This window comes from Lonchura striata, chromosome 2, assembly GCF_050655825.1.
Source record: "Lonchura striata isolate lonStrDom1 chromosome 2, ASM5065582v1, whole genome shotgun sequence".
NCBI classification, from domain to species: Eukaryota; Metazoa; Chordata; class Aves; order Passeriformes; family Estrildidae; genus Lonchura; species Lonchura striata.
In genome coordinates, this window is record NC_140704.1 from 39,068,922 (window position 1) to 39,094,294 (window position 25,373).

The window sequence follows — 25,373 nt, forward strand, 5'->3', positions numbered from 1 at the left end:
CATTATCTTCTTGAAGTTTCTGAAAAGAAGCCTTCAGCTGCCTGCAAGAAGTCAGAGCTGACTCATATCCTCCTCTGGTTTTTTTTTTTTTTTTTTCCTCTTCCTTATCCAAAGCCTTTTCTTTCTCTGTGTTTGGTGAGGTTCTGCAAGATTTTTGTGGTTAAAGCATGAGCTGTGTCTTAGGATGCACTGCATGTCTAGAGGCAGTTTGGGCAAATAGCTGTTTCCTTCTGCCTGAAATGGAGTCCAGGTATGAACACTGCAATTTTTCAACTTCACCAAAATATGAAAGCAGAGCTCAGTTACAGCGTGGTACACTGGCACTGCCCAGCAGTACTGTGTGTGTTATGTTTTTGCTAACTTGAATTTCTGTGCAGAACAAGAAAATACTCTGAGAAAAAGAGGTTAGGAAGGAATGACGCAATCAAATGAGATTAAATCAGAGTATTGGTTTCCTTGGAACACATATTTGGCTTTTTATCAACAATCTTTTCCCCATTTTTCAAATAAACACATATTTTCACATGATAACTCTATTTGAAATATTAATCCTTCCAGGGCTGCGTTACCTTTGTTTCTTCTTCAAAGTCCATTACTATGAAAAGGTTGCTGTTCCTTAGGCTGTTTCAGCTTCAAAAGAATTTCAGGGCCTGGTCTATTGGAAAGCTTGGGGGTATAATTAGTGAAAATGGAAATAGATGCAAAAGAAATTTAGTTCCTGATGTTTTAATTTAGTGTGGTACTACCATGTGTTGTTGAAGAGGATTCTTAAAGGCAAACATAATTATTTCATTATGGTCTTCAGTTTGCTTTCATTGGTCTTAATGACAAGAAGCTGTATAAGGAGTCATACATTTTAATTAGACCTTCTTATATTTACATCAGATAAATAACAGATAATTGATGAAAAACAAGTATTCTGAATGGATGATTTCACAAGGAGCTCTGCTTACAGTTTAATGATAAAATATTTCTCTTATTGTTTTGCATTTTAATTATGTAGCATTACTACTTTAGCAGAGATCCCAAAATACTGTTATTTCCATCCATTTGATTATATTCACGATTTATTAATATAAATTAATAAAAATTCTGAAGAGAGAAGGTATTTTTCAACATATATACCTGAAAATCAGTTTCCAGCTTTCATCAATTTCCTTTTTAATTTATCTCCTAGACACTTTTTTTTTTTTGGTAATAATCTCCAGTAAAAGCTAGTTGGAAAAGGAATCAGAGCTTTTCCTTTATCTCCAATTATCTATATAGGAGAAAGTCCTGCCATGATTAACAACCCAATACTCATAGAGGTCAAAGAGTATGAAATTGTTGGACTGGCAGTAGGATTTTCTAAGGAAAACTTGGGTGCATCTTTCTCATCAGTTTCATTGAAAGTTTTATTCCTTTAAAAATCCTATTGATACCTTTTTAAAATTGTGTGTGTACTTCTGAGTGCATTTAAATGACCTACTTTTAATTTTCTTTACCCTCTTTCTTGGACACTCTCTAATACCAAGAGAAATTATTTTCGAGTTTTGCTATTTACAAGAGTCTTTCCTCTTTGCAAGCTCTTCAGCATTTCATTTTAGTAACAAAACATATTTCACATCATTCATTCCTCAGAGTATAGCAAACACTAATTGTTGTTATTGATTTTAAATTTCACAACCATTACAAGTAACCCAGATGAGTGGCAGATAAAGAGTAATAATCCATGGAGTTCTGGAAGTGTTTCATGTTTGTCTGTAGTACTTTAAGTGATCAATAGTAACTGCCCCATTGAAACTAACTGCTATATCAAATAACAGTAAATCAAATGAATGTGCTTACAGATTATTTATTGAAAGCTCTAATTGTTCACTGGGGCCCTGCTTATCTCAGGAAACAATAGAAGCCAGTGATCAGGCAAACTGGTTTGCAAATGCTGAGGGGGCCATGAAACAGCAGGATCTCCCTGTTCCTGGGTGGTATGAGAGCTTTCCAAAATGTGCCCCTGTCCCACTGGGATTGTCTGGTCCCAGGGTAAGGTGGTCAGAAGTGAGTTTTCTCAGAGAGCATCCCATGAGCTCACAGGGTACACTTTTTAAAAAAATTACTGTTTTTATAGGTTGTCATCTTTTGGATGACAAACTTGTGTCAAACTTGTGGGTAAAGTGTGGGAAAAGAACTAAGAAGATTTTCCAAAATTCCTGACAAGTCTGTGTAATGAAAAGCAAAACAGGATCAGGCCTTAGAATGGGAAGTAATGGAAAGCACATTGAACTTACTCTGTGAAAAGCTTGCCTAGTTTATATTACAGTTTGGGGCAACTCTGTGCAGCTGTGCAGTTGTCAGGCTTGTACAAATACTAAAAAATTAAAAGCAATGATTTCTAACCAACACCCTCTGCTGATTTTACTAATTCCTTAAAATGGCTGCTCTGCCTTGTCACAGTGACTCAGTGAAATAATAGTGCCACAGGTTGGAGGTTTTCTGGACCTTCAAGTGAAATGGTAGTCTTACAGGCAGTTTCACAGCTATCTATATTTTTTTAATAGCCTTAGTGTATTGGCAATAATACTTTGCTGTGTCTTCAGAATTCTTTGAGTATTGGCAGAGAACCTAAAGCAGTCCTTTGGAAAGTTTGGGAAGAATTCATTGAATGAACTGTGACAACTGGAAAAGCAGTAGTAAATATTATCCTAATTTCTTAGAAAATAATGGCCCAAATCTCTCAAACATGTCAAGAAAAGGGGCTTTTTCACCCCTAAAAAAAAAAAAAAAAAAAAGGTGTGTTTTATGAAACATAATTATATACGTAGTGTAGTAGTAGTAGGTATTCACAATATAGACATTTAAAATTATTAGAGCACAGTAACCAAAGATCTTCTGGATTTTAACCTCATAGGGGGAAAATAACCTACATTTTTCAGAGTATGTTTTGCCTTAAGTTTCTTGGGACATCAGCTAGGACTAAATGTTGCTTTTTCAGTTCTTTAGAAACAGAGTACTTTCTTTTTGTCATATTCTGTATAAAGTAAAGCTGTTGTTTTTCCTGTTTGCAAGGCAGGGATATTGCAGTCAGTTGTGAGTAGCTTATCTGGAAAAAAAAAAGAATCACTGCTGAAGGTAGATATTGAATAAGAAAGACCAGGTGACTGGGAAATACTGTTAGCACTTATGTATTTTCCTGAAGTACAGTGTGTGCATATTTTTCCACTTCTGAGTGAAAATAGTAATGATAGACAACATACAGGTAAAATTATAAGCATTCCTCATTCCAACAGTTTAATAGGAGAATCTACTGCAGTAGAGAATAGGAAAACAGAATATTGCAAAATGTGCCTTGCAGTCACAGATCTTGTCTCCAGGCTCTTGTGAATGTTTTATTTTATTGATCTTAGATCTTCTATGCAGAATGTGGACGTGTGCTCTGAGCCACTATCAAGAGAACTGCTACCAATTGGCTCTGGGACATCATGCTCCTTCCCAGATTTCGGCTTTTGCTCGACCTACTGTGAGAGGGGCAGAGGGATGTTTGCCATGTTAACTGCACTGATTGAAAGTTATAAGAGAGAAAAAAAAACCTAAATCAAAATATTTTATCAATTTAATGCCAAGGTGCTGTGAATTACAAGGAAAGGAAATTTGTTAGTGACTTTGTTTTCATGTTACTTTCCCCACTGTGTTATGATTTTTAATCTGTCAGGTATCCAATTAAAAATACTGAAATTCCACTCAGGTGAGAATTACAGCTTAGTAGACTCTATATTTCATTTGTTCTCTCAAAAGACAGTGACAAAGTTCTTAAATATTCCATAAATCGGAATTACTTAGATTAGCATCAGAAATGTTGGGGTCAGCTGCTCTTAGTACTGCACTGCCATAATCTGGTAGGCTGAAGGGATGAAGGAGGACAGAGTATGTCCCTGTTTTGGTCTCAGATATTGGAAATGTACATGTGCTGTAGGTTGTTAGAAAGGTCAAGTTTTGGTCTGACTGTCTTATTTGCAGATAAGCACAAGTGATGAAAGCCATATTTTTCCTGTGTTTGTGTCAAGTCTAAATGGAAATAATGGATTGTTTTAATTATACCCCCACAGAGCAGTGACGTGGGTGCAGCTAGGCTTGTGTAAGGAATAATTTTAACACTCACTTGGAAAGTCAGCTACATGGATGTAAAACATACATGTACAAGCAAGGATAGCCCAGGGCTTCACTGCAGTGATGCTGGGGTGTGGGAGACATGTACTGGGATATCTGCCTGGTTTGAGATGCTACCTTTGCTGCTCCCAGTCTACACATTGCCCTGTCCTCTTGCAGCAGGCTGCTGCTGAGCAACAGCATGAAACTCATGGCTCCATTTCATGGCCTGAGCCTTGCCAACTTCAGCAAATGGCCCTGGGTTGCAGGGGCATGGCTGGGAAGCTGGAAGTGTGCTCCTCCCCTCCCCACTCTGCCAGAGTGTTGGTAACCTACCTCTGGGAAAGGGCTGAAGGATGGCTGCCTGGGGTGTGCTGGTTCAGCAGGTTTCATCCCAGCTGCGTTGTGGTATGAAACCGTACTTGATAAGGAATCATACCTCTGGGTGGCATAATGCCAAACAAAGGTCTGCAGCAAGGGCCCAAGTGTGAGATCCCAAGCAAGGAGATATAAAGCTTCACAGTTGCCCACTGCCTGGGCGAAAAAGGCAAGTGCTGTGTGATGGGGCTGTCAAAGAAAAATAAGGAATTAGACATATTTTTCAAAGGAAATCAAAACTTAGAATTAGCAAAGTAATAAAAGCTTTCTAAAGTGAAAGCTGGAAACAATACATTTTTAATAAAATGGGCAGTTACTCTAATTACTGAACCCCTACTGTTCAATTTCTTTTAGTGCCCCTATTCATTAAATTCAGAATACTTACACTTATTATTTACAGATGTATGCGTTTTAACTTGTTTATAGAAACCATGCCTTGCAGAAAGCTGTGGATGGTATAATGCTAATTTGTGTTTATTGCTGCCTATAATATGCAATTTTAAAAACAATTAAAGATAGCAGTGGAGCTCATCATTGGAGCCAACCTCCAACTGCCCATGAAAAGTAAAATATTAGCACCGTGTGCTGCCTTAAAAGGTTATAGGCCGTTTGTAGTGAGTTGATAACATACCCATTAATGAAGAATTTACCTGTTCTTAAGGATTTTAAGCTCAGCAGTCTAGTTTCTAGATAATGTTCTAATGTATCCCATTTAAACATATGTGATGGAGTTCATAATTGCCCTTGTAAATGGGTATGGAAAGGAGGGAATATAAATCAATTAGTGATATCCAGCAGTGTGGCTGTAATACAAATTAATTGTAATGATAAGCATTTTAACTGCTACTCTACTAACTTGAAGTAGTTTTGATCACTGAATTGGCTCTTGTTGAGTCACTCTATTAATTTTAAGATTTGAAAAGACTTTAAAATCAAAATGTTCTGAACTAATGGTCCTAAAATTTGAGAAATGAAATGATATGTAAAATATTACACAGCAAGTCAGTTTTATGGCATTTCCAATGAGAGCACAATAGTTTTATTTTGTCCATGTGGTACTGAACAACTGTGTAATAGTATTACATGATTAAAGATATTAAAACATTCCTTTTCTTGCTGGATTCAAGCCACAGCAAAAAGTAATGATGAATAGTGTCATAAGATATGTTGAATATATAGAAAATAAAAAATTTATTTGGCAGACATAGTAATACCAAAAATTAATACCAGCTTGGACAGGAGGTGAGTTCTGAAGAATAAAATCATTCCTTTAGAATAATACTCTGAATTATTCTGTTTCAATGCTTGAAAAGACATAAAAATAAAAATTCTCAAAACACTATAAAACATTTAATAACTATAAATGGAGACTTTATGAATTAGTAAAATATCTGGATGTGTGTAGAAATTATAGCAACTATTTCATTGCCCTTGCAATTTTCATTTATTACTGATGATACTCGATCTGGGTTTTCTCCCATTTACGTTTACAAGAGTCTTTTTTTGAAATCAATGGAGTAGCAACACTGTAAAACATAGCTGAAAAAAAGAATCAGACCCCTTTTATTTTTAAGTGTTTCTTTCCTTACAGTGGGCCTTTTCTTAACATTTTTGATCCTGTAGGGAAAACACTGCATTTGTTACACTACATTTGTATTAATAGTCCACAGAAATAGACTTATTTTTCATAAAGAATAAAGAGGTCAGAGTTCTCACCTTCTCTACATTTGTGTCTCTTCTTTGACTATGCCACTTTATTGCACATAAAGTTCTGACCATAGGAATTCACAAGTAAAGCAGCCAGGGCCTGATTTGTAAGAAAATTCCATTTTCAGAGGAAAATCTAACTTCATACAGATGATGGCACAATTATGTATTTTTTTTTTTTAAGGAAGATCCTATTTTTTCAGTTTTGCAGTAATGCAGAATTTTCACTTGAGACTGATGTGGTTTTTGCACAGTAATGGACAGGCAGAAAATCACCGACCTGAAAAAACTACAGAGCTAGCATCTTTCGGATGTTTTTCTTCAGTTTTCCATACGATTTATTTTTTTCATTTAACATGTTTTCTTTTTCATTTTGAAGGTAGGCTCCTAATACAAAGTGATGAGCTGCTGCCCTGTAAACTCTGCCAAACCCTGCGGCCATTCTGTCTCTACTCTTACTTTCACCCTGGCTCACTCATGGTGTCTGCCTGGCCATTTATTTAGCCAAGGACGCTCCTGTTCTCAGTTACTAGCACATCATTAAGTCTCGCTGTCTTGAGAGTAACACAGGTATAACCAGATGCAGTTCTTCGCCCTGATATAATTAATCCTGACAAGCTTTCTGCTTTCCACGTTTGCTCAGGTGTAAATACATCTCTCTGGCTATATGGACACATAAACCCAAATGTAGAACTGCTTCGCTGACATAACTGTTAAAAAAAAAAATCAGCCTGAAAAGCAGTATAATTTTCTTTGAAAAGGTGATGTTAGTTATACATACTACCTCAGGGTTTAGTGGAGCTGGTGCTTAAGAACAAGAAATTGCAAATGTATGGAGCAGCTGCAGCCTCCTCGTTGTCCTTTACTGCTAACTGTTGTAAATATGCGTGTAGAGAATGTACTTGCCAAAAGTTGTGGCTCTGCTGGGAGAAGTACCAAAAGTTGTTGCAGTGACAGCTCCCCTTGAGTACCTGTGGACACAATAAAAAGATGCAGCAGTTTCAGACAAAGGTTTTTTAGGGTGTTTTATTTCAGAAATACTTGATTGTGTGTTGGTGATTTATAAGACTAACCTGCTAGATTCAGACTTAACATCTTGGTGGTATGTGAGGCTTGGACACTACTGTCAAGAGTAGAAGGTATTTTGGCAGTACACAGTTTCTTCTGTGCCACCTTCAGGAGGGAATTTGGGATTTCTGTCAGTCAAGTAAGTTCCCTGCTAGGGCATTCCTGTGTAATTGTATATATGGTGGTAGTCTTATAGAAAGATGATTCTCAGCTGGCTATGGAGATCAGAAAATGAAGGCAAGGTTTCAGCATCTCTCCTGAGTTCCTGCTGGCAGCAGAAGTGACTCTTGCAGGCAGGAGGCACCCAGCCCTGTCCTGTCTCACAGTGGGCAGATTTGGGGGGGTGCTTCAGAGTCTCTGCAATAGAGGAGCCAAGCACAGACTTAGCAGAGTTTCCTGCTTTGTCATGTATCCCATGTGAAACCTAGGGCAAGACCTGCAAGGCTGTATTTTGAGGACACTGCTTAGTGCTGTAGACAGGTTAAAAAAAAAATCCCAGTTGGGTATTGCTTACATTTTTCTAGGAATTTATGATGCAAGCAAATAAAGCTCTTTTCCTGTCTGTAAAGTTAGACTAGCTCTTCCCTTATCTCACTTAGGTGTTACAAAGGTAAAAATATGAATGCTCATGGATTATTCATGTACTGGAGTGTTAGGGACCATGCTTGTAGATCAGATAAGCAGAAGAGAGAAGGATCTTTCACACTGCTAAATATGGCAGAAGCAGAAGCAGTGCTGGTGTTGCTGTGTGGCCAGGGACAGCAGGGCCTGAGGAAAGTCACTCAGGGAATCTGTACAGGAATGTCACTCCGGAAGATGTGCTGGCACGTGGGGCTCCTGGAGTGCCTTATTAAATGCCAGCATAAAGTCAGGTGACCGAATTGCCATGTTTAACTAATGGATTTATAAAGAGGCCAAATTGTGTCAGAAAAACAGAAAAATAAGTTACAAAATAATCTCTACTCTTCAATGGGCAACTCATAGAGATTATTTGGGGGAATAATAAAATCTGTGAAGAAGTTAGCTGCAAAGTAACAGAAATTATATTACGAGAGTAAAACAGAAAAATAACCAGAAGATAGATGCTGTTGTTGCATGGCTTAGGGAAAAAAAAATCTAAATAGCTCTGCTATGCTGGTAGTAGGATACTAAACTATTTCTTGGCCCTAATCACCTGATATGAATACAGGTTTCAAAGGGGTATACTGTTGTATGGCCAAGATCGGTATCCACTGACTCCACTGACTTATGTTACATGACTCCGCTGGTTAACATTACAGATTTGCAATTGAAACTTGGCAATTTTGTTGATGAAAGGCATGAAGGAATATGATGCAGCTCTCTGTCTCCTAGCTCTAAACTGGGGAAAATGCAGCAAACTAGTGTAAACACTTTTTTTCTGTCAGTTGACAAATACAACTTGGTGTGTAAACAGCGAGGCATTTGTTGAATATGAAATTGTTTTTTTTTTTTAATTATACTTTAAATTTAGTCTGTGTTTTACCATTGAAATGCTACAATAGTTAAAATGAAAGTTCTCTAAGGACCTGCTTTGCAAGTAATGTCTCCCCTCAAGACTGTGGAGGTCTTTCGGGGTTCATTCTTTCAAATATCTTTTGACTTGGCAGGATCATGATCATTACCATTATTTGAATTGGAGTGTCACTGCAAAGTCCTGCAGTGCCAGTTACTGTACAGCACATTCTGAGGCCCTGCCCAAAATAGTGCACTGTCTAAATGCATGAGATGCAGATGGGTGGGGGAAGAAAATACTGTCCTGGTCGTATGTCTGGCTGCAGTGGAGCAATGGCTAAATTTGTACTTGGAACTTCATTAGGGTGAGGATATCAGAGCAGAGAGTGTGCTTCACTGCTTCTTGTACTCCGAGGCAAGGGCAGAGTTCAGCAGGACCCCTCTTCTCCCAGATGCTTTGGGACAGAAGCCAGCTGTCCCTATCGCTCTTTAGCTGACAAGAGTTGTAGCAGCAAAAGTACTCAGCTTTAGAGAGCTCCTGCCAGCTCAGCTGCGCCTATCGGGACTTGCACCTTGTCTGAGATAGTTTTGGCAGCAGCAGCCTGTGCCCTTTGCATGGCCCTTAAAATGCCCTGAGTCTGAGACTCCTTTTAGGTGACCTTGCATGCAGTTTTGTCCATTAGTCTGGTCCTTGCAGACTGGAATTCTGAGCTCTGTAACCTTTACCTCTTCTAATTCTGTTGGTTTTTTTTAATCATACTGTATGAATCCTGAGCAGCACATAGTGGAAACCTGTTAGATACTCTATTAGCTTTTAAAATAACAGAAAAAGATCCTTTTTTGATTTGGCACCCTCAAAAAGAAACAAGGTTATGTAGTTTTATCTTCTGATGTCCCTGTTGAAAGTAGAATGCCTCTTTTCAGACCAAATGCAAGGCCAGTAGACTTTAGAGGGTTTCTTTGGCTTTCTTCCAGAATACCACCCTTTTTTTAAGGTCAGTCTGGTAGAGATGCATGACTTGATTAAATTAATACTGCAAAAATTGTAACCAAGAATTAAAATAGAATAAATATATTTAATATCATAGCTTTAAGGCAGATGTGTGCAGATACGAAGACATAAATAAAAAAGAAACCCTCAAATGTGGAAAACAAAGTTTCTTAGGTACTTCTGAAAATCCTGGTAATAATATCTCAATCTGCAGTTTTTGTAGGTTTTAGTCCAGGTATGTTGTGTTCACTTGTAATAAAAAGCATTCCTTCTTGAACTTCGATGCATAGCCAGCTCTATAAGGAAAGATTTTTTGACTGTGGTAATTTGTTCTGTGTTGATTAACATTTGCACATGGCTTCCCCTGAGGTCCTCCTGCCCTCAGCCCACTCCACCTCCGTGCATCCACCCCCAGGGAAAAACAAGATCCAGCACAGCAAGTGTCAGTACTGAAGTAGTAGCACAACTTCTTTGCTTTGTGCTTTTTTCTTTGCAAGGGAGAAAATGGGAGTCTTGCCACAAGGGGAGACTTTGTTTTCCTCTTTCTGTTGTCTGTGATCCCCACCTGTTGTATATATGGTAAAAATATCTGGGACTTATAACCCAGCAACAGTACGCAGCTAGAGTCATGTGTGACCGGGTCAAACACACACTCGCTGGAGGGTCATGGCCAGGTTACTAAGTCAAGGCTGGCAAGTCTCCACGATAATGTTTTCTTTCTCTCTCACTCTTTTTTTTTTCTTCTCCCCTTGTCTGTCTTCCAAACAAGAGTTTAAAAAAACCCAAACCCTCATAACAATGCAAACTATTTAAGCATGACAAATTCAAAGAAGTTTTTTATTAAAAAAAAAAAAAAGGAGGGGTCGGGCAAAGTCAATGATATTTTGGATTTAATTTTATAGAATAGTTTTATGTGGCACATGAAAGAGAGAAATTTGTATTGAAACAATTGAGACCCACTTTCCCAGTTCCTGGCTCTTTCTTGGAAGATGATTAAAAGCAGACTTTTTTTTCCAGACGAGACATAAAAATTAAATGATCTACAGTATATAGTTATTTTTTCAAATGTTTGGAGGCTTATAAATAACTTCTACAATGAAATGCACACATACAAGAAGCAGAGAATCTGGTTCTAATTACTTGTACTTTAGTTGAACTTTGGCGTTTCCTTTGACTTTCTGCCTAATGTATGTGAGCTGAGTGCCTTGCACTCCTGCAGTGAATTCACAAAAAAAAAAAAAAAAAAAAAAAAGAAAAGAAAAGAAAAGGCAAAAAAATCCAGACTCTTGTTGGTGCCAACAAAAATGAGGGTTAACAGAATGTTTTGACCAAATGCAACACTTTGCTATTCACCCTAATTAGCTGAAATTGCAGCTTCCCACCAGGGACCCTGAGCTCAGTATTCAAAATTCCCTTGAGGCTATCCAGGAAATGCCATTTGCTTTACAACTTCTTATTCTTTTAAAACTCAACTGTCCAAAGTGTGCATTAACATGCAAGTTTAATAATCTAAGCTTCTAGGAGAAGATGAAGCATTTTGCAGTGCCTGCCTGCTTCTTGTTGGTCTCAAAATAAAATACCTTCTCCATCTGTCAACACGGTTTAGCTGGCAGTAAATTAGCTCTCAGAAAGCACGCTGTGCTTTTAAAGATCTTATCTGCTACTTTATCTAACCTTTAGAAAAATTTCAGACATCTTAGGAATTGTGAAGTGACCGATTGTTTGAGTCGCTGTGTGCTTAAGCTGCATTCAGGTGTTGGGTGACAGCACCGAGGCTCTGTTGTCTCAGGTGAATAAGGATCCTGAAGTGTCACATCCCATAGGACAAGAAAGCAGGGCAACAAAAGAAGTCGCATTTTTTTACTCTCTTTTTCCCCCCCCTTAAATTCTTCCTAAAGTTGTAGGACTGCTTTAAAAACGCTTCTTCTGGAAAAGTCAACTGTTCATGGCCCATCCTTTCTTTTTTTCCGTGTTGCTTGTGTAGACATGCATAGAAGAAAGCAGCATCTGCTGTCATGCATCCATTAGCTGTCAAGATGTTGCAAAAATAATAACACTTTATACCTGCTGAGCATGGGTTGCTACTGGTGCCTGCACAGGACTTCTGCCCAGGCACTGCAAACTTTTTTCAAATAAAGAGTTACAAAAGCTAAATCCAAGGAAGAATAGTAAGCCAGCAACTGGAGTAAGAGTAAAGCATGTATGAACACAGGTTCAAGCTTCTCCAGAAAACTGCACACTTTGCCTGTGATCAAAATTGAATGTACCCAAACTGGGTTTTATTATACAAAAATGCACCAACAGCCCCCCCACCCCAAAAAAACCCACAAATAAAAATCCCCAAACCTGCCAACCCAAAAAAACCCAAAAAAAATTCAACAACAACAACAACAAAAAAAAAAAAAAAAAAAAAAAAACAAAACAAAAAAAAACCAAACAAAAAAAACCAACCCAAACTATTTAGACAGTAGCTCAGCTAATGAAAGTATTGTTTTTAGTAGATTAATGGCACATGTATATATATGGGTGTTTTAGAGAGGGTCTTCTGATTTCCATTGGCTCTTTCCTTATCATATACCTTTTCAAATTGTCCTGAAAAATATTCTTTAGCAGTACCTTCAACACTTCACTTGCTGACTCTGTTGTGTATTAAGGTGATGGCATAATCTCTTCTGGATACAACAAGCTCTTGTTGTTTCTGTAGTGCTTGAGGGACCTGTCTGATGTACAATACTGGTTGTAGTTGGAACACTGCTATTGGATGCTGATGCTTGTTTAGGATAAACTGATGAATAAACAGAAGTGTATCAGTATTATTCCTAAAAGTATGCTTTCCCCAAACTGAAATCACAGAAGGATTGCAGGAGAGCAGTTGTTTTATTGAATGACACAACCTTGTTTTCCCATGGGGAGCCTAAAAGCTGCCTTTTAGGTGGACTGAGAGAGTTGAATGAGCTAATACAAAACACATTGTCTGCTGGTATTGCAGTTTTAAAGCTAAAATTTTATCATTCCATAGACTCATTGGAAGCCACCATAATTCATGTATGAGCATGAAATAAAGCAAGGAATGTTTGGGGCTTCTCAAGGGCATTTGATGAATCTAACTTTAATTTAGAAGTACTAATAGATTATTGATTCAAGCAGGGTGGTTTTGCAGAGATCAATAACAGAACACTCTCTGTCTCTCTTAAATACCAAAGATTACTATTGAAAAGAAATTATTATTCTCATATAAGTTTTCATTAATAAAAAGCTTCATTAAAGTTTTCTTGATGTAGTAGGAACACACAGATGCTTGCCAAGTTCAGTTTATTTAATACTGAAAAATATTACTATAATTCTGAACATTGTCTTAATGTCACAATTTATGGAGCCATGTTGTTTTACTTATTTTAGTTTTCTGTTTCTTCACAGCCTCCTTATTGTTAGATATATAAATAAATTGGAAAGGTATTTCCTTGCTTAGATCAGAGCCTTAATACTTTAGCATTTATTTTCTTCCCAAGAAGAATCTGTCCTTGAAGTTGATACTAGCTCAACCCAACGAAAAAAGGCAGAAAGGGGCCCTTCTCTCACCAGTAATCAGAGGTTGCCTCATGTGCTGTGATGCCCTCTGTGAATTCAGCAACACATGGATTGACAATGAATCATGAGTTTAATACAAACATATCATCGTTGTAATCTGAAAAATATCATGTACAGTAAATCTTGTCTAAGATTTTTCCATTGAGTAATATTCTTTAGGGCCTGCTGTTAGTACTCTGGAGATTTAGCTCTGCTGATAGTGCCTAATATTTCTGGCTAGATCTGAGTTCACAGATCCTGTCATTCCTGTGTATCTGTTGAAAAGTTAGAGGGATTTATCTGAGAAGCAGCAGACAGCTAGGTGAAACATGAAAATGTATTGTGCATCCACAATAAACGTGAGGAATGATGACAGCATATCATAGAAAACTAATGCAGATGTTTTGGAAAGATGTAGTTCACATGTCTTTTCTTGCATCGTAGAGCTTTCACATCCTTTCCCTGAAAGGGGTTGCTGGCTTTTCAACAGGCTCAAAACAAATGACCATCTAGAAATATTAAGGCAATAAAGAGATGTGGGGGTCATAATATATAAGTAGCTTTTTCTCAGTGAGGTTTCCTGATATACAGGTCCTAAAGTAGGTAAGGAATTGTTACTGGTTCTAGTACTTTTATGGATTAAAAAAAAAAAGGACAACTTGTTTAGGGAATTTTCACTTCAGGTCTCTCACTATTTACATATATCTTAATATGTGCTGCTATCCTGCTAGGTCAGAACTGCATACTGACCTAGAAAAAGGCAAGATATTAAAAAACTCTCCTGAGATTAGGTACCAATCACAGTTTCCCTTTAAAGGCTGATATCCAAGCTGCACACATGGATGCTATACAATTCAATAGGCTAAAATCAGAACATGAGTTCAAAGTTGTCCATTTTGGGAGCCAGGTAAGATTCATACCTTACATCTAAATTACTGGGTACTTTAAAATACAGTTTTGAGGCTGTAGGATGTAATGCTGCTATTATTTGCCTTGCTTAGCTCCCTTTAAATTTTATAGGAAAGGCAAATTAATGTTTATTATGGAAATAAAGGTATGGGCCAGTTTGATACTTACAATATGGTTATATACAGTAATTTATTCAAAATTATTATGAATCATTCAATTTTACTTTTTTTTTTTTTGTAGCAGTTGAAACTCAGAGCACCAGTTCTGAGGAACTTGTTCCGAGCCCTCCTTCACCACTTCCACCCCCTCGTGTTTACAAGCCCTGTTTTGTTTGTCAAGACAAGTCATCTGGATATCACTATGGTGTCAGTGCTTGTGAGGGATGTAAGGTGAGTGCCATTATCTCCCTTTCCTTTTATAGGGCTGCATTTCATCCTAGGAGAGGGATAAAGTAATGCAGTTTGGTGTGACTTGATTGTCTTCAAAGACAGCTGTAACTTTCTTGCGTGAATTAATTCTGGGTCATGACTAAAAACAAGTAAATTACCATCATTCTTGGAATTAATTCCCTTGATAACTTCTGCCAAATATGTCTTTCAGGGACTTCCTTAACTATTGACTTGCATGAGAATGTGGTCATAGACGTAGACATAATCAAAGAATAAACGGAAAACATTTTGAGACTCTTCATTGTACATCTGTAGGTCAGATATTCCCTGAGATCACACATGGCCCTTGGCTGCTCTTGGCCTGTTTCTGTGTACTTCTACCTCTCTGTACTCAGGGGGTGGAATTTGGGAACAGGATCTGATCATCTGGAAATTTTTGGTGTAGTCTCTAGCTATGTAACTAATCTCAAATCAGTTTGGGAATTTGAGGATTAGCAGGTTTGTTATTTGCAAAATTTAATCTATCAGACTTCACTGCTGGTACATCTGCCACCTGCCTTCCACTGCTGTGATTGTCAGAGCATGAATTGATGGCTGTCCATAGGATGCAGTAATAAAGCACACCATTCCAAAGTAGAGAATACCTGAAGAGAAGACACCCAGCAGAGAAGAAATGTTAGCTACACCTTGTTTGTGTGGCAATTATTGGAGGTATGCACACAGTGTGCTCTTCCATGCATGCAAGGAAGAAGGTAGAGTGAAAAATGGGAAAGAATGATATCATAGGGCAGATGGTCTCACAGATAAATTTGTTAGCATACCCTAGTGCAATGATCTTTCTTAACAGTTAAAGAAAAGACCTATGATTTTCATCCTTTAGCTTAAAATAGATATGTAGTGTTTAGTACAGTACTAATGCATTCTGAAAATGTGACAGGTGCTATAGCCATATAAATAAAGTTCTTAGAATAAATTAACAAAAGGCATTTTGCTGGTTTATTTTCGTGAAATGATATATTTTTCAGATAGTGTGCAGTTAGACATTTTTACTTTATCCTTTGAGCCTTCAACTTCTTCCATTCTAGTGGCCTTTTTTACTTAAATAAAATATCATAGTCCTTCATTTGTCATTAGACGAAATACTGAAGGATTGAAATCTGGTTTCCCCCCTATTTTATATCTGTAGAGACTGAATTAGTGAAAATAACTGCTTAATCTCACCTCAGTTTTAGAACCTCTTTCTGGTAGTGAGGTTTTTCCTTGATGTTTTGTCTGTATTTTTTTATTTTAGATACCACAAAACTGTCAAAATTTAACTGTTTGAAAAGAAGAACTATGGAAAGAATATGCTAAAACTGGTTTCCTTAAGTAAGAAATCTCATCATACTCAGATGCTAACATGCAAATGCTGGTAGTGTAACTTGCTCACCCACATTACCTCTAAGCACAGACATAATTGCAGACCATAGCAGAAAGGTCACATGTCCCTAAGAGTTCATTCTTTTTGAAAAATATGTGAAAATACACTGTAGGACTTTCACTGGCCTATTGCAAATCGTTTTCATAAATAATTGAAGCAAGATCTCACTTGTCAAAATACATGAGGAAATCCATCTTGTAAGGTGTTAGCCATTACTCAACAAGAACAGAAATATTATCTTCACTTACTTGCTAATTTGCAAGATGGGGTAATTCAGCACTTAACGATAGCTGATGTTAAAAGAACACAAAGCCTGTCAGTCTATGAAAAATAACAAGATTCCAAAGTAGTAACTTGGCTGCTTGGGTCTGGTAATATTTGGGTTTGTTGATGCTAGCTCTGCAAAAGTTGGACTAAGGTTTTATGGAATCTATTCCATGGATTGAGTCAAATTCCTTAGTGAATGATAGAAAATGTCAAGAACATGATGTGGCTGCTGAATCAACTGCTGGTCCCTTTGGTGGACAGTCAGGTGCTACATTTGCTGTTCAAAGCGGTCTGAGCTTTCAGGTCAACAGAAGAGGTGAGCTGACTGTCAGCAGAAAGCACATAGCAGACTGCAACACCAGAGGCCACCTCAGAAACCTGTGCTGCCAGTTCCTGTTCTTTCTCTGAAGAATGTTACCCTTTTCTCTTGAGCTCTTTTTGACTGTTTGGTTTATTTTTCTTTTCCTTCATCTTTACAATTGCTTTCATACGCTCATCAGCTGTTGGTCCTGTACCTCAAGTAAACTACCACCTTGAACTTCTGATTTGTATCCACACAGGCTTCTGCCTGTTCTCAAGTCTACTTTCCCCCTCTGTTCTCAATATCAGTTCTTCATGCACCTCTTTTCTTTATAGCCTTCTTCATACAAAAATTAGCCAGTTGCTTTGCAAGCTTCAATAAGCACTGAGAACTAAACATTGCTGCTTGAGGAAGCCTTCTCTCCTGTGCATCTGTGCCTTTCAGTTGATTAACCTAAGTTTATTAGAGAGCCTGTGTTTCACTGAAGGCTTCTGCTTGGCATGGGGCTGCAGCTTCATGCTGATTCTCTGGTAAATCAAGGGAGCAATAACAATGAAGAATTCGTGTTAAAACCTTTTGTGTAGTTAGGAAACTCAAATTCATTACCCCTTTACTTTGAAGACATATTTCCATGCAATTTCAAGGAACTGGTTTTCTTCAAGACCTGTCACTGAACCTGACCAGCATATTCAGAAGCTGTTGGGATGGGGAGAGGCAATATCATTCCATAAGAAGCTAGACCAATATATCAGCCAATCCCTTTCTTTCTCTTTTCATCTGATTGTGTTGCAATTTTCTCCTTTTTCACTTCTATTTTCCCTTCTTTCTTCATCAAATTTGCAATCTCCATTCTGTGATGTTAAATCTTAAATTCACTCATTTTTTCTCCTGCATTTGCACCTTCCTCTGTTCTGAGGTCCTTTTCTCAAAGCTTTTCCTTTTTTCCTTTCTGACTCATTTACCTTTCACTTTGAACTCCTGGCAGTCTTGTTTCCCAAGGGAAACACAAATGGAAAACTCTGCTCACATCATATTTATCTAATTAGGACCGTGATCTTTTGTTTCTCTCTGCTGGCTTTCCATTGGTTTTCTTCTAGTTTTCTCTCTGTTTCATTCTCTTTTGCCTTTCTCCTTTGAGCTCTAGTGAAGCTGCTGCCACAGTGATCATTATTAGTCATCATCTAATGCACAGAACAGTTTTTTGTCCTGCAGGTTTTGGGTTGATGGCTGCCTTTGATTCATCAGGCTTTCTTTTTCCTGGCTTTCAGGACTCGTTCCTTGCTTATTTTTCAATATCTTCTGGAATGGCTCTTTATCCACTTCCTGATGCCATTTTCCAAGGTTCACTTCTTTGATTTTCTATTTAAAAAACATTGTTTACTGACCTCTTTTTATGGTAGAGCAATGGGGGATGTCATGGCAATATTCTGCTTATGACAGGTGTATTTTTAATTGAGACCCTTCCAGCCAGGAGCCCTTGGAGAGCTGTGGATGGGGACTGTGACCTTGTGATATTCAATTTGGGAAACACTGTGCTGTAAATTTTATCTTCCCTCAGCTGCCACCAACCCATGGATGATTTCCAAAGTACCTCTATCTCTGACTTCTTCCCTCCCATCTTTCTCTGGTGTGTTGTCTTGCTCACCTCTCTGCTACCTTGGACACAGAGTTTATGAAGACAGAACTTTCCACCCTCTCTTTGTGTCATCACCAACTATAATGTCAGTTCTTTCAGATATCCTGTCATGATGACATAATTTCTGACCTGCAATATTCTGTTTTACCCTATCTGTTGTCATTTTTTCTCCAGATTCTGAGAATCTGGCTTCAGCTGCCTTAATTGTCAAACCATTGCTGTGGTCTTCTCACATGGGATTGATGCCTTCTCCTGTCCTTCCTTCCTCTTTTCCCACTCACTGTCTTCCTTGGTTCTTATTTTTCCAGGTACCTCGTAGCAACCTCCTAACCTCCTTTGCCAAATACTTTAGTGACTTTGCTGTCTTATTCATTACTGGGGTTTTCAGTACTGTAGTAGGAAGACTGTTCTGTAGCTTGTGTTGATAATCATTTAAGATTTTTAGAAGATGGAGTATTTCATAATAGGCCCAAAAAAATGTGTTTCTGGGTTTATTTCTGGATGTTACACAAAACACAAAAGTGTATGTGCCTCATACCTGGTGATTGGCTTTCTGTATGTATTAGAGTTTCAAAATCAAACTGATCTTCACAGTGTACTTGTATTTTGTAAGAAAAATTCCATAGACATTCCATCTTTTTATGTGTTAAACAGTACATTGACAAGATTCGGCTTATTTACAACTTTTCCATTTTGTAAACTGCATGGCATCTCAGAGGTGGGTTTTGGAATCTACTTGTGTTGTTTCATGACCTCAGTTAGAGATTTCTGAGATCTTCCTCTTTTTTTTTTTTTTTCCCCCACAGTCTCTGGGTGTTGCTAGATAGCACGCAAACAAATTCCATTGAAAATGAGCAACTTGGATTTATCCAGCTGGTGCAAGTGGTTATAGTGCTGACTGTCACCAAACGCTCAGCTCTTTGGTCCTGACTTCAGTCGTTGTTGTAGCCGGGTTTGCAGAAAGGGGGACTGAGAGTAGTGGGCTGGATTCCCCACACAATGCTGGCATTGTGTGGGTGAGGAGGAGAAGCTGGTGTTCTGGCAGCTTCAGCTGTCTCTGAAAGCCTTGTCTCTTGTTCTGGGCGTTTAAAAGATGGCATTCCTCTGCTGACAGTAGTGCCCAGATTACTGGCTTGAATTCGGTGGGCAGCAAAGATGCCTAGAGCAGTTTCATGGGAGAAGGCAGCACAGCATATAAGAGGGTAGGTTTATGGTCCAGCAGTTTTGTCTGAATGATGAAGATGCCTCTCTGCCTGTTATTGATGCTAACAGACAAAAATGTAGATAAATCGGCTTCAATACTGAGTGATCCCAAGTTGGCTTTTATCATAAAATAAAGATAGGTTTCCTTCCATTAGAGTTTTCATATAGAATCACATCTAATGTGAGATCATTAAATTAAAAGGGTAGCGACATTTAATACATTTTCAAGGGTCTTCAGCTCTGAAAATATGTCTGTTTGTTTGACATATTCCTGGCTCAAATATATATTTTTATTATGGGAAAGACTTGAAGCAGTATGAAAAAATAGGCTTTGATATAAATCTTGACATTTAGGTCTGTAATTTGGTAGGACTGACTCCCCAAAACCGACAAAATACACACAGGGGAAAAAAAAAAAACTTGAGAAAATGAAACCGTTTTTGCTTTATTCAAATTTGTTGCTAAGCTTAAGATGTTAAGCTTAGGAGAAAAGCTGTCATTTTGTTACAGTTTTAACTTAACCACTTACAGATGCAGTGCAAGGCAGTCCCAACACTCAACTAGAGGCCCAAAATTACTTGCCTAACTTTGAAGGCTGGGCTTTCTGCAGTCTATTAAGAGAGAGAGAAGCTCCTCTGATTCAAAGCATCTGAGCCAGATCTGCTCTGGGTCATCCTCTAGAACAGCCCATCCTCATGAGCCTTTGGGTTAGGTGCCCAAGCACAACTGTGTTAATGTTCTCTGATATGATGTTCCCTATGATTATGTCCCTCTGGATGCTGAGGGGCTTGGTGTTTCCCAGTTGCAGGCCATGAATCCCTAATCAGCATTGGTACAACTGGTTTACAAAATGCTACAGAGAGAGAGAGAGGGAGGAACTGGCTTTCATTTTATTTGTTTATTTGAAATTTGATGGCAAGAATGTTGTTTCCACCCTGAATTATATAATGATTCTATGATATTATGCTTTAGTCTGTGAGAATGTTGCTGAAAGAACCTAAAATATTTTATGGATTGTTATAAAAAAGTTCCCTTTATGGAACAGTGTCCTTTGGGACAGATGCCTTTTCCTTTTAATAATGTCTCTTACATCATGTGAGAACAGATTTGCATTTTCTTAGGCAGTTCTGGGATTGTGGAGGTATCTTAAGCAGCAGTGCTTTTTGATAACATCACTCTTGCACATGTTAGCTCCTAGCTATAATATAATTATGTTTAAGCCTATATTTATGCCTCTTTACAGGGAATTAAGAATCCAGACATACAATTTTCTCAGCTATTTAGCAGTAAAAAATAAAAGCACACTTCATAAAGCTGGCTAACTAACATTCCATGTATTTGGTTTCGTTTTCTCGTCATATTTTAATCACCTACAACTGAAACAGAAAGTAAGAAATGTAAACTTGAAAATATGTGCATGGTTTGATTTGTATCAGGGAAAGAAGTAACATTGTTTGCATCAATGCAGTGGGAAAAGCTTCTGTTGGTTCAAAGAAAAATATAGATCAGCTTGAATGATCAAGCTGTATTCGTCTCCATTTAGGCTGTATCAGCGACAGTGCCAGCAGTAGAGATGTGTGCTTTCATCCATGCACAGCTATGAAAAATCCCTCAAATCACAGAAAATTGCTCCTAGTTTCAGTTAAATCAACAATACTTTTTAGAAGGTGAAAAATGTATTTCAAAATACATTTTTGCATACTATTAATATAATCTGATATTAAACTGTAAGCACTTTGTAGCATAGCAACATTCCAAGCCATTCATTTGCAGAAAGCAGTGCCATATGCAGAAAGACACTAAATGAGTTGCAACTGCTTTAAATGTAGTAATGAAAACCTGGACATTTTATTCATTTTGTGCTATCAGAGGAGACCTGATTGTTTCAATGCCATTCTTGAAATTTTAGCTTTTCAAATAACAAACCCAGGAAGGTCAGGTGCCCCATGAAAAAGGTGGTATCTATTTCAGTAAGTTCTCAATTATTTTTTGTTTCGTTTTGGTTTGTTTGTTTGTTTTGTTGGTAAAACTTTAGACAGATCCTGAATTTGTTTTTAAAATTTTAAGATGGGAAGCATGTATTACTTGGAAGCACTCTTCAGAGCAAGCAAACATGATGAAATAGGTGGGATCAGATAAAAAAAAATTTTTTTACCAGGTTTACTAAAATCTCTGGGTCGTGTGAATGCCATAAATGAAGAAATAAAATCACTTGCTCACCATGACAGGTAGAAAAAAAGTAAATTGTGTTGTGTGCCAAATATGCTTTCCAGTTCTTTGGACCCAGGTTGTGAGTTATAGCTCAGCTAGTTCCCTGTGCTGGGCTTCTGGAGCAGAGATGGGCAAAGAGCAGCAGTGTCTTTGTGAGGGTGCAGCACCTACATCCACAGCTAATCTTCCTCTTAACCCTGCTCCTTGTCATACACCAGGGGTTCATCTTAAACTGTGAGAATAGTTTCTTTTTACTAATAATTACTGTAATTTTTTTCTGGCAGCCATGTGTTAAAAGCACAGAGATTATCCCAAACTGACTTTCTAACTGTACTAACCCCACTGCTCCACTTATGTGTGAGCATAAGGGCTAATGTCCTGTGGAAACAGGAACTGGAAAGTTCTCTCTTATTTTCCATGAACCGTCACATAACAATGTATAATTGTTCGGCTTAAATCTTGCACTCCCTTCTCTCATAAAATTCCTGATACCATCAGTGAAGGCTTTCTTAAAAAAGAACAGCAATGTCTGACTCTTGAATTCTGGTGTGTTGGTGACCAGCCATATTTTGGGGCACAGTTTGGTGTGCTGTGTACCTGAAAGGTTTCTGGTAGCAATTGGTGTTCCTCCTGCAGGCAGGCATCTCCTGTGGTCAGTTTGGGCACAACTGTCCCATTTCAGAGGCCAGAAGGAGTTATCTGAGGTAGATGTGGACTCTCCTATTGTATGCCAGCAAGCCATAGTACCCATGACTGTTTGCAAGAACATTTCCTAATATAAATGTAGCCTTCATGCCTGCTGACCTTGCATATTTTTTCAGGGTCTTTGGCAGCTAACTAGTCCATAACAATTGCAATTTTTTCATTGTTGTTATTATTAATAAATAAAATTATTGAGTCTTACTCTTTTTGCAGTGTCTATGCCTTTCCCTATCTGGGAATACACACTGTAAAAAGAAGAAACTTCAAATTTATTTGTGTATGTACATGTTGTTGCTGGAGTTGAATAATAATTTCTCTCAGCACAGTGGATGGTTAAGAGTCCTTGTAGATGTAGTGATGTAGTTGTCATATTTCCATCCAGCTTTCACCTGCCCATAACCCATATGGCTTAATAGCAAATGGCTGAGAGAGCTCGGGCTCACACTGGATCAGTAATGTGCATGTGGTTTACACCTTCAGCAGAATTAAGTGAATTATATCCACGTGTAAAAGTGCTGTCTATGCAAATCATACTGTGAGGTACGACCAGAGATGCCAGAAGCAGGCGGGCTGCAATTCAGTTTAGCACGCTTGCCTGCTGAGAAGTCTCCTGGTTTGCAAGTAGGGAATGTGGAGTGTGTTTTTATTTTCTTGTCACTAGGTTCTAATGGGTTTTACTTTTTCAATTTTCTTCACTAGAAAGAGGGGAAAACCTTTTATTTTGTTCTCATCTTGTCAATCAATTTCATACCTCTCCATTAGTTTAAGGACCACATGTGGCCTTTAATTATAGTTGTAGAGTACAGGCTGTTCTTTGCACACTCACAAATTGTACAAGTGTAGGAAAAAATGCAGCTTTCCACCATATTTAACACAATATTTTATAATATGATCTTTAAAAGTATTGTTTGCAGATGTAATCCAGCAAATAAGGAAATAGGGCTATCAGAGCAAACATCTCAGAATTTGAATACTGTGAGATTTTCCAATAACAGTATTAACCTATTTTCTTTATACTATGCCATATTTATGCAATTACAAATGCCTAAAATTACAATGAACTAGCTTTCATTTTCTAACTCTGGAACTTAAAAAAAATTCTCTTGATAGAGAATTATATACAATTGATTTGTTGAATGTAGATTTAGGATAGCTTGCTGCACTCCATAAGAAAGTGCACTGTTTTTCGTGTTGGAAAAAAGAATAGAATAGCTTGCCAAAAGTAGTTCTGGCTGAGTGTGATTTTGGTGCTGGTGAGATGGTTGAGGTCACTGCTGTTCTTGCTTTAGGAATCTTTTCAAATTGTAGTTTGATTTTTTTTCTTAGTAAGTACTTAAAGACTTTCTGATTGGCACATCTTAGAGAAGTAAATCCAAAATTAAGGGGTTTCATAATGGTAGAAAATGGAATTAGTCATTATCTAATTCTGTTCACACTTATTTATTAAGTAATTCTTCAGGTGCTCTTTGTTTGCTACAATTTTGGAATTTACTTTGAATTATGCATCTATCTGTATTTTCTGGTTATTGTGAATCATCACCCAGTTATAAATGGTCAGATTCCCAATTTTCAGAAATACTTTGGCCTTGCAAAGTAGCCTTCCATCGCCATCTGCACTTGCTGACTGATCTGATAATGGAAACAGAGATTCTTTCTAATCCCAAATGAAGTGTTCCTTTGAGGAAAATTTCCTAAAGGGGTATTTGCTTTAGATTCTTCTGGAAATTGAGTGCAATTGAATTTGCATCATGGATCCCAGAGCTGGTCTTCAGATTTGTGGAGCTGGTCTTTGTCTGTGCTGTAGCAGAAAAGACAACTGGATGTAATTTTCCAAGATTCAGTATTTCCAAATGAAGTCAGCTTCAGAGATTCTTTATCCAATTTGTTTATTATATGCATTCTACTTTTTCTTCACCCTGTAAAACAAAACAAATGCCTTACTAAAAAAAAAAAAATCTTTCACTTTTGAGTACCCATTAAAAAGAGCAGAAAAAGACAAATTGAGACATCTTTCCCTCTTTGTATCTAGATTGTAGTGAAGTTTTGAAATAAGGATACCTTGTCTCCTGAAAATCATGTAAATTACATATATGTTGTGTTCTTATTATTCTTATTATTTCAGAGGAATTTCCCATATACAGGGGACACCTCTATGTGTGACACCTGTGCATCTCAGTACTTCTTTTATGAAAATTTGTAGTGTTAAAGAAGTCATGCACCCAATTCTGTAATTGGTACTTTTGGTAAGTTGGCATGGCAACTGTTAAAGTGGTGTGCTGCTGCAGCTGGTTTGCCAAATATTCAGAGTCCCTACTCATAAATTGTTCTTCCTCTTGATAATAAGCAGGAGCCCCCACACTTTCCACAGCTCAACTTAGGAGACAGCTGAGAAGCAGAAAAACATTTTTGTATATGAAGTCCCTTATGATTTCATGTGGCCATGCTTAAAATTTCTCATTTAATATATTTCAGTGGGAAAAGTTACTATTCAATAAAAACTGGATCATAATATATAATGCTGTATTTTAGAGGGGAAAAGTATATTGTTTCTGGATCCCCTGTCTAGAATAATGGGTGCATAAATTATAAGGTGAGACACAGTTACAAGTAGTGCCAAAAATGTAGATTTGGTTGGCTGTAAATGCAATCAGTGATTTCATTCCAGCTATTCAGCTGCCGGAGGGGAGAGCCAGCAGCCCCCAGCCAGTGCACATGATCAGGGTCTGCCATTGCTTGGTGTCAGGCAAACTGATCAAATGCTTATGAAGCAAGTTTGTTCTCATTTTAGAGTCTCTTTAAAAGCAACAATTTAATGGGACCCATTACTGTCAGCTGTGGCCAGTTCCCTCTCCCTCCTCCCAGGCACTTAACAGGGAAAGCAGAGATTTATAGCTGTGGTGTAACCACTCCAATGGGCTACTGTTCACTCCTCCTGCAAGTCCTTGCTGGCTGCTCTCCAGAAGAATCTTCCAAACAGGAGAGAGGTCTTCCCTCTCTGTGGAGTGTTTGCCTTGCTTGGAGCCCTATGCACC

The 25,373-nt window shown here is 37.8% G+C and overlaps 1 protein-coding gene across 4 annotated transcripts in view; it reads left to right on the plus strand.

Moving 5' to 3' along the window:
- Nucleotides 1–25,373, plus strand: part of RARB (retinoic acid receptor beta) — a 319,974-nt gene that overhangs the window by 238,667 nt on the left and 55,934 nt on the right. For all 4 annotated transcript variants that reach the window (XM_021538079.4, XM_031503873.3, XM_085573205.1 and 1 more), the window contains one exon: nt 14,453–14,601. In XM_021538079.4, coding sequence (XP_021393754.1) covers nt 14,453–14,601 — 149 coding nt within the window. The remainder of the gene's footprint in view (nt 1–14,452; nt 14,602–25,373) is intronic.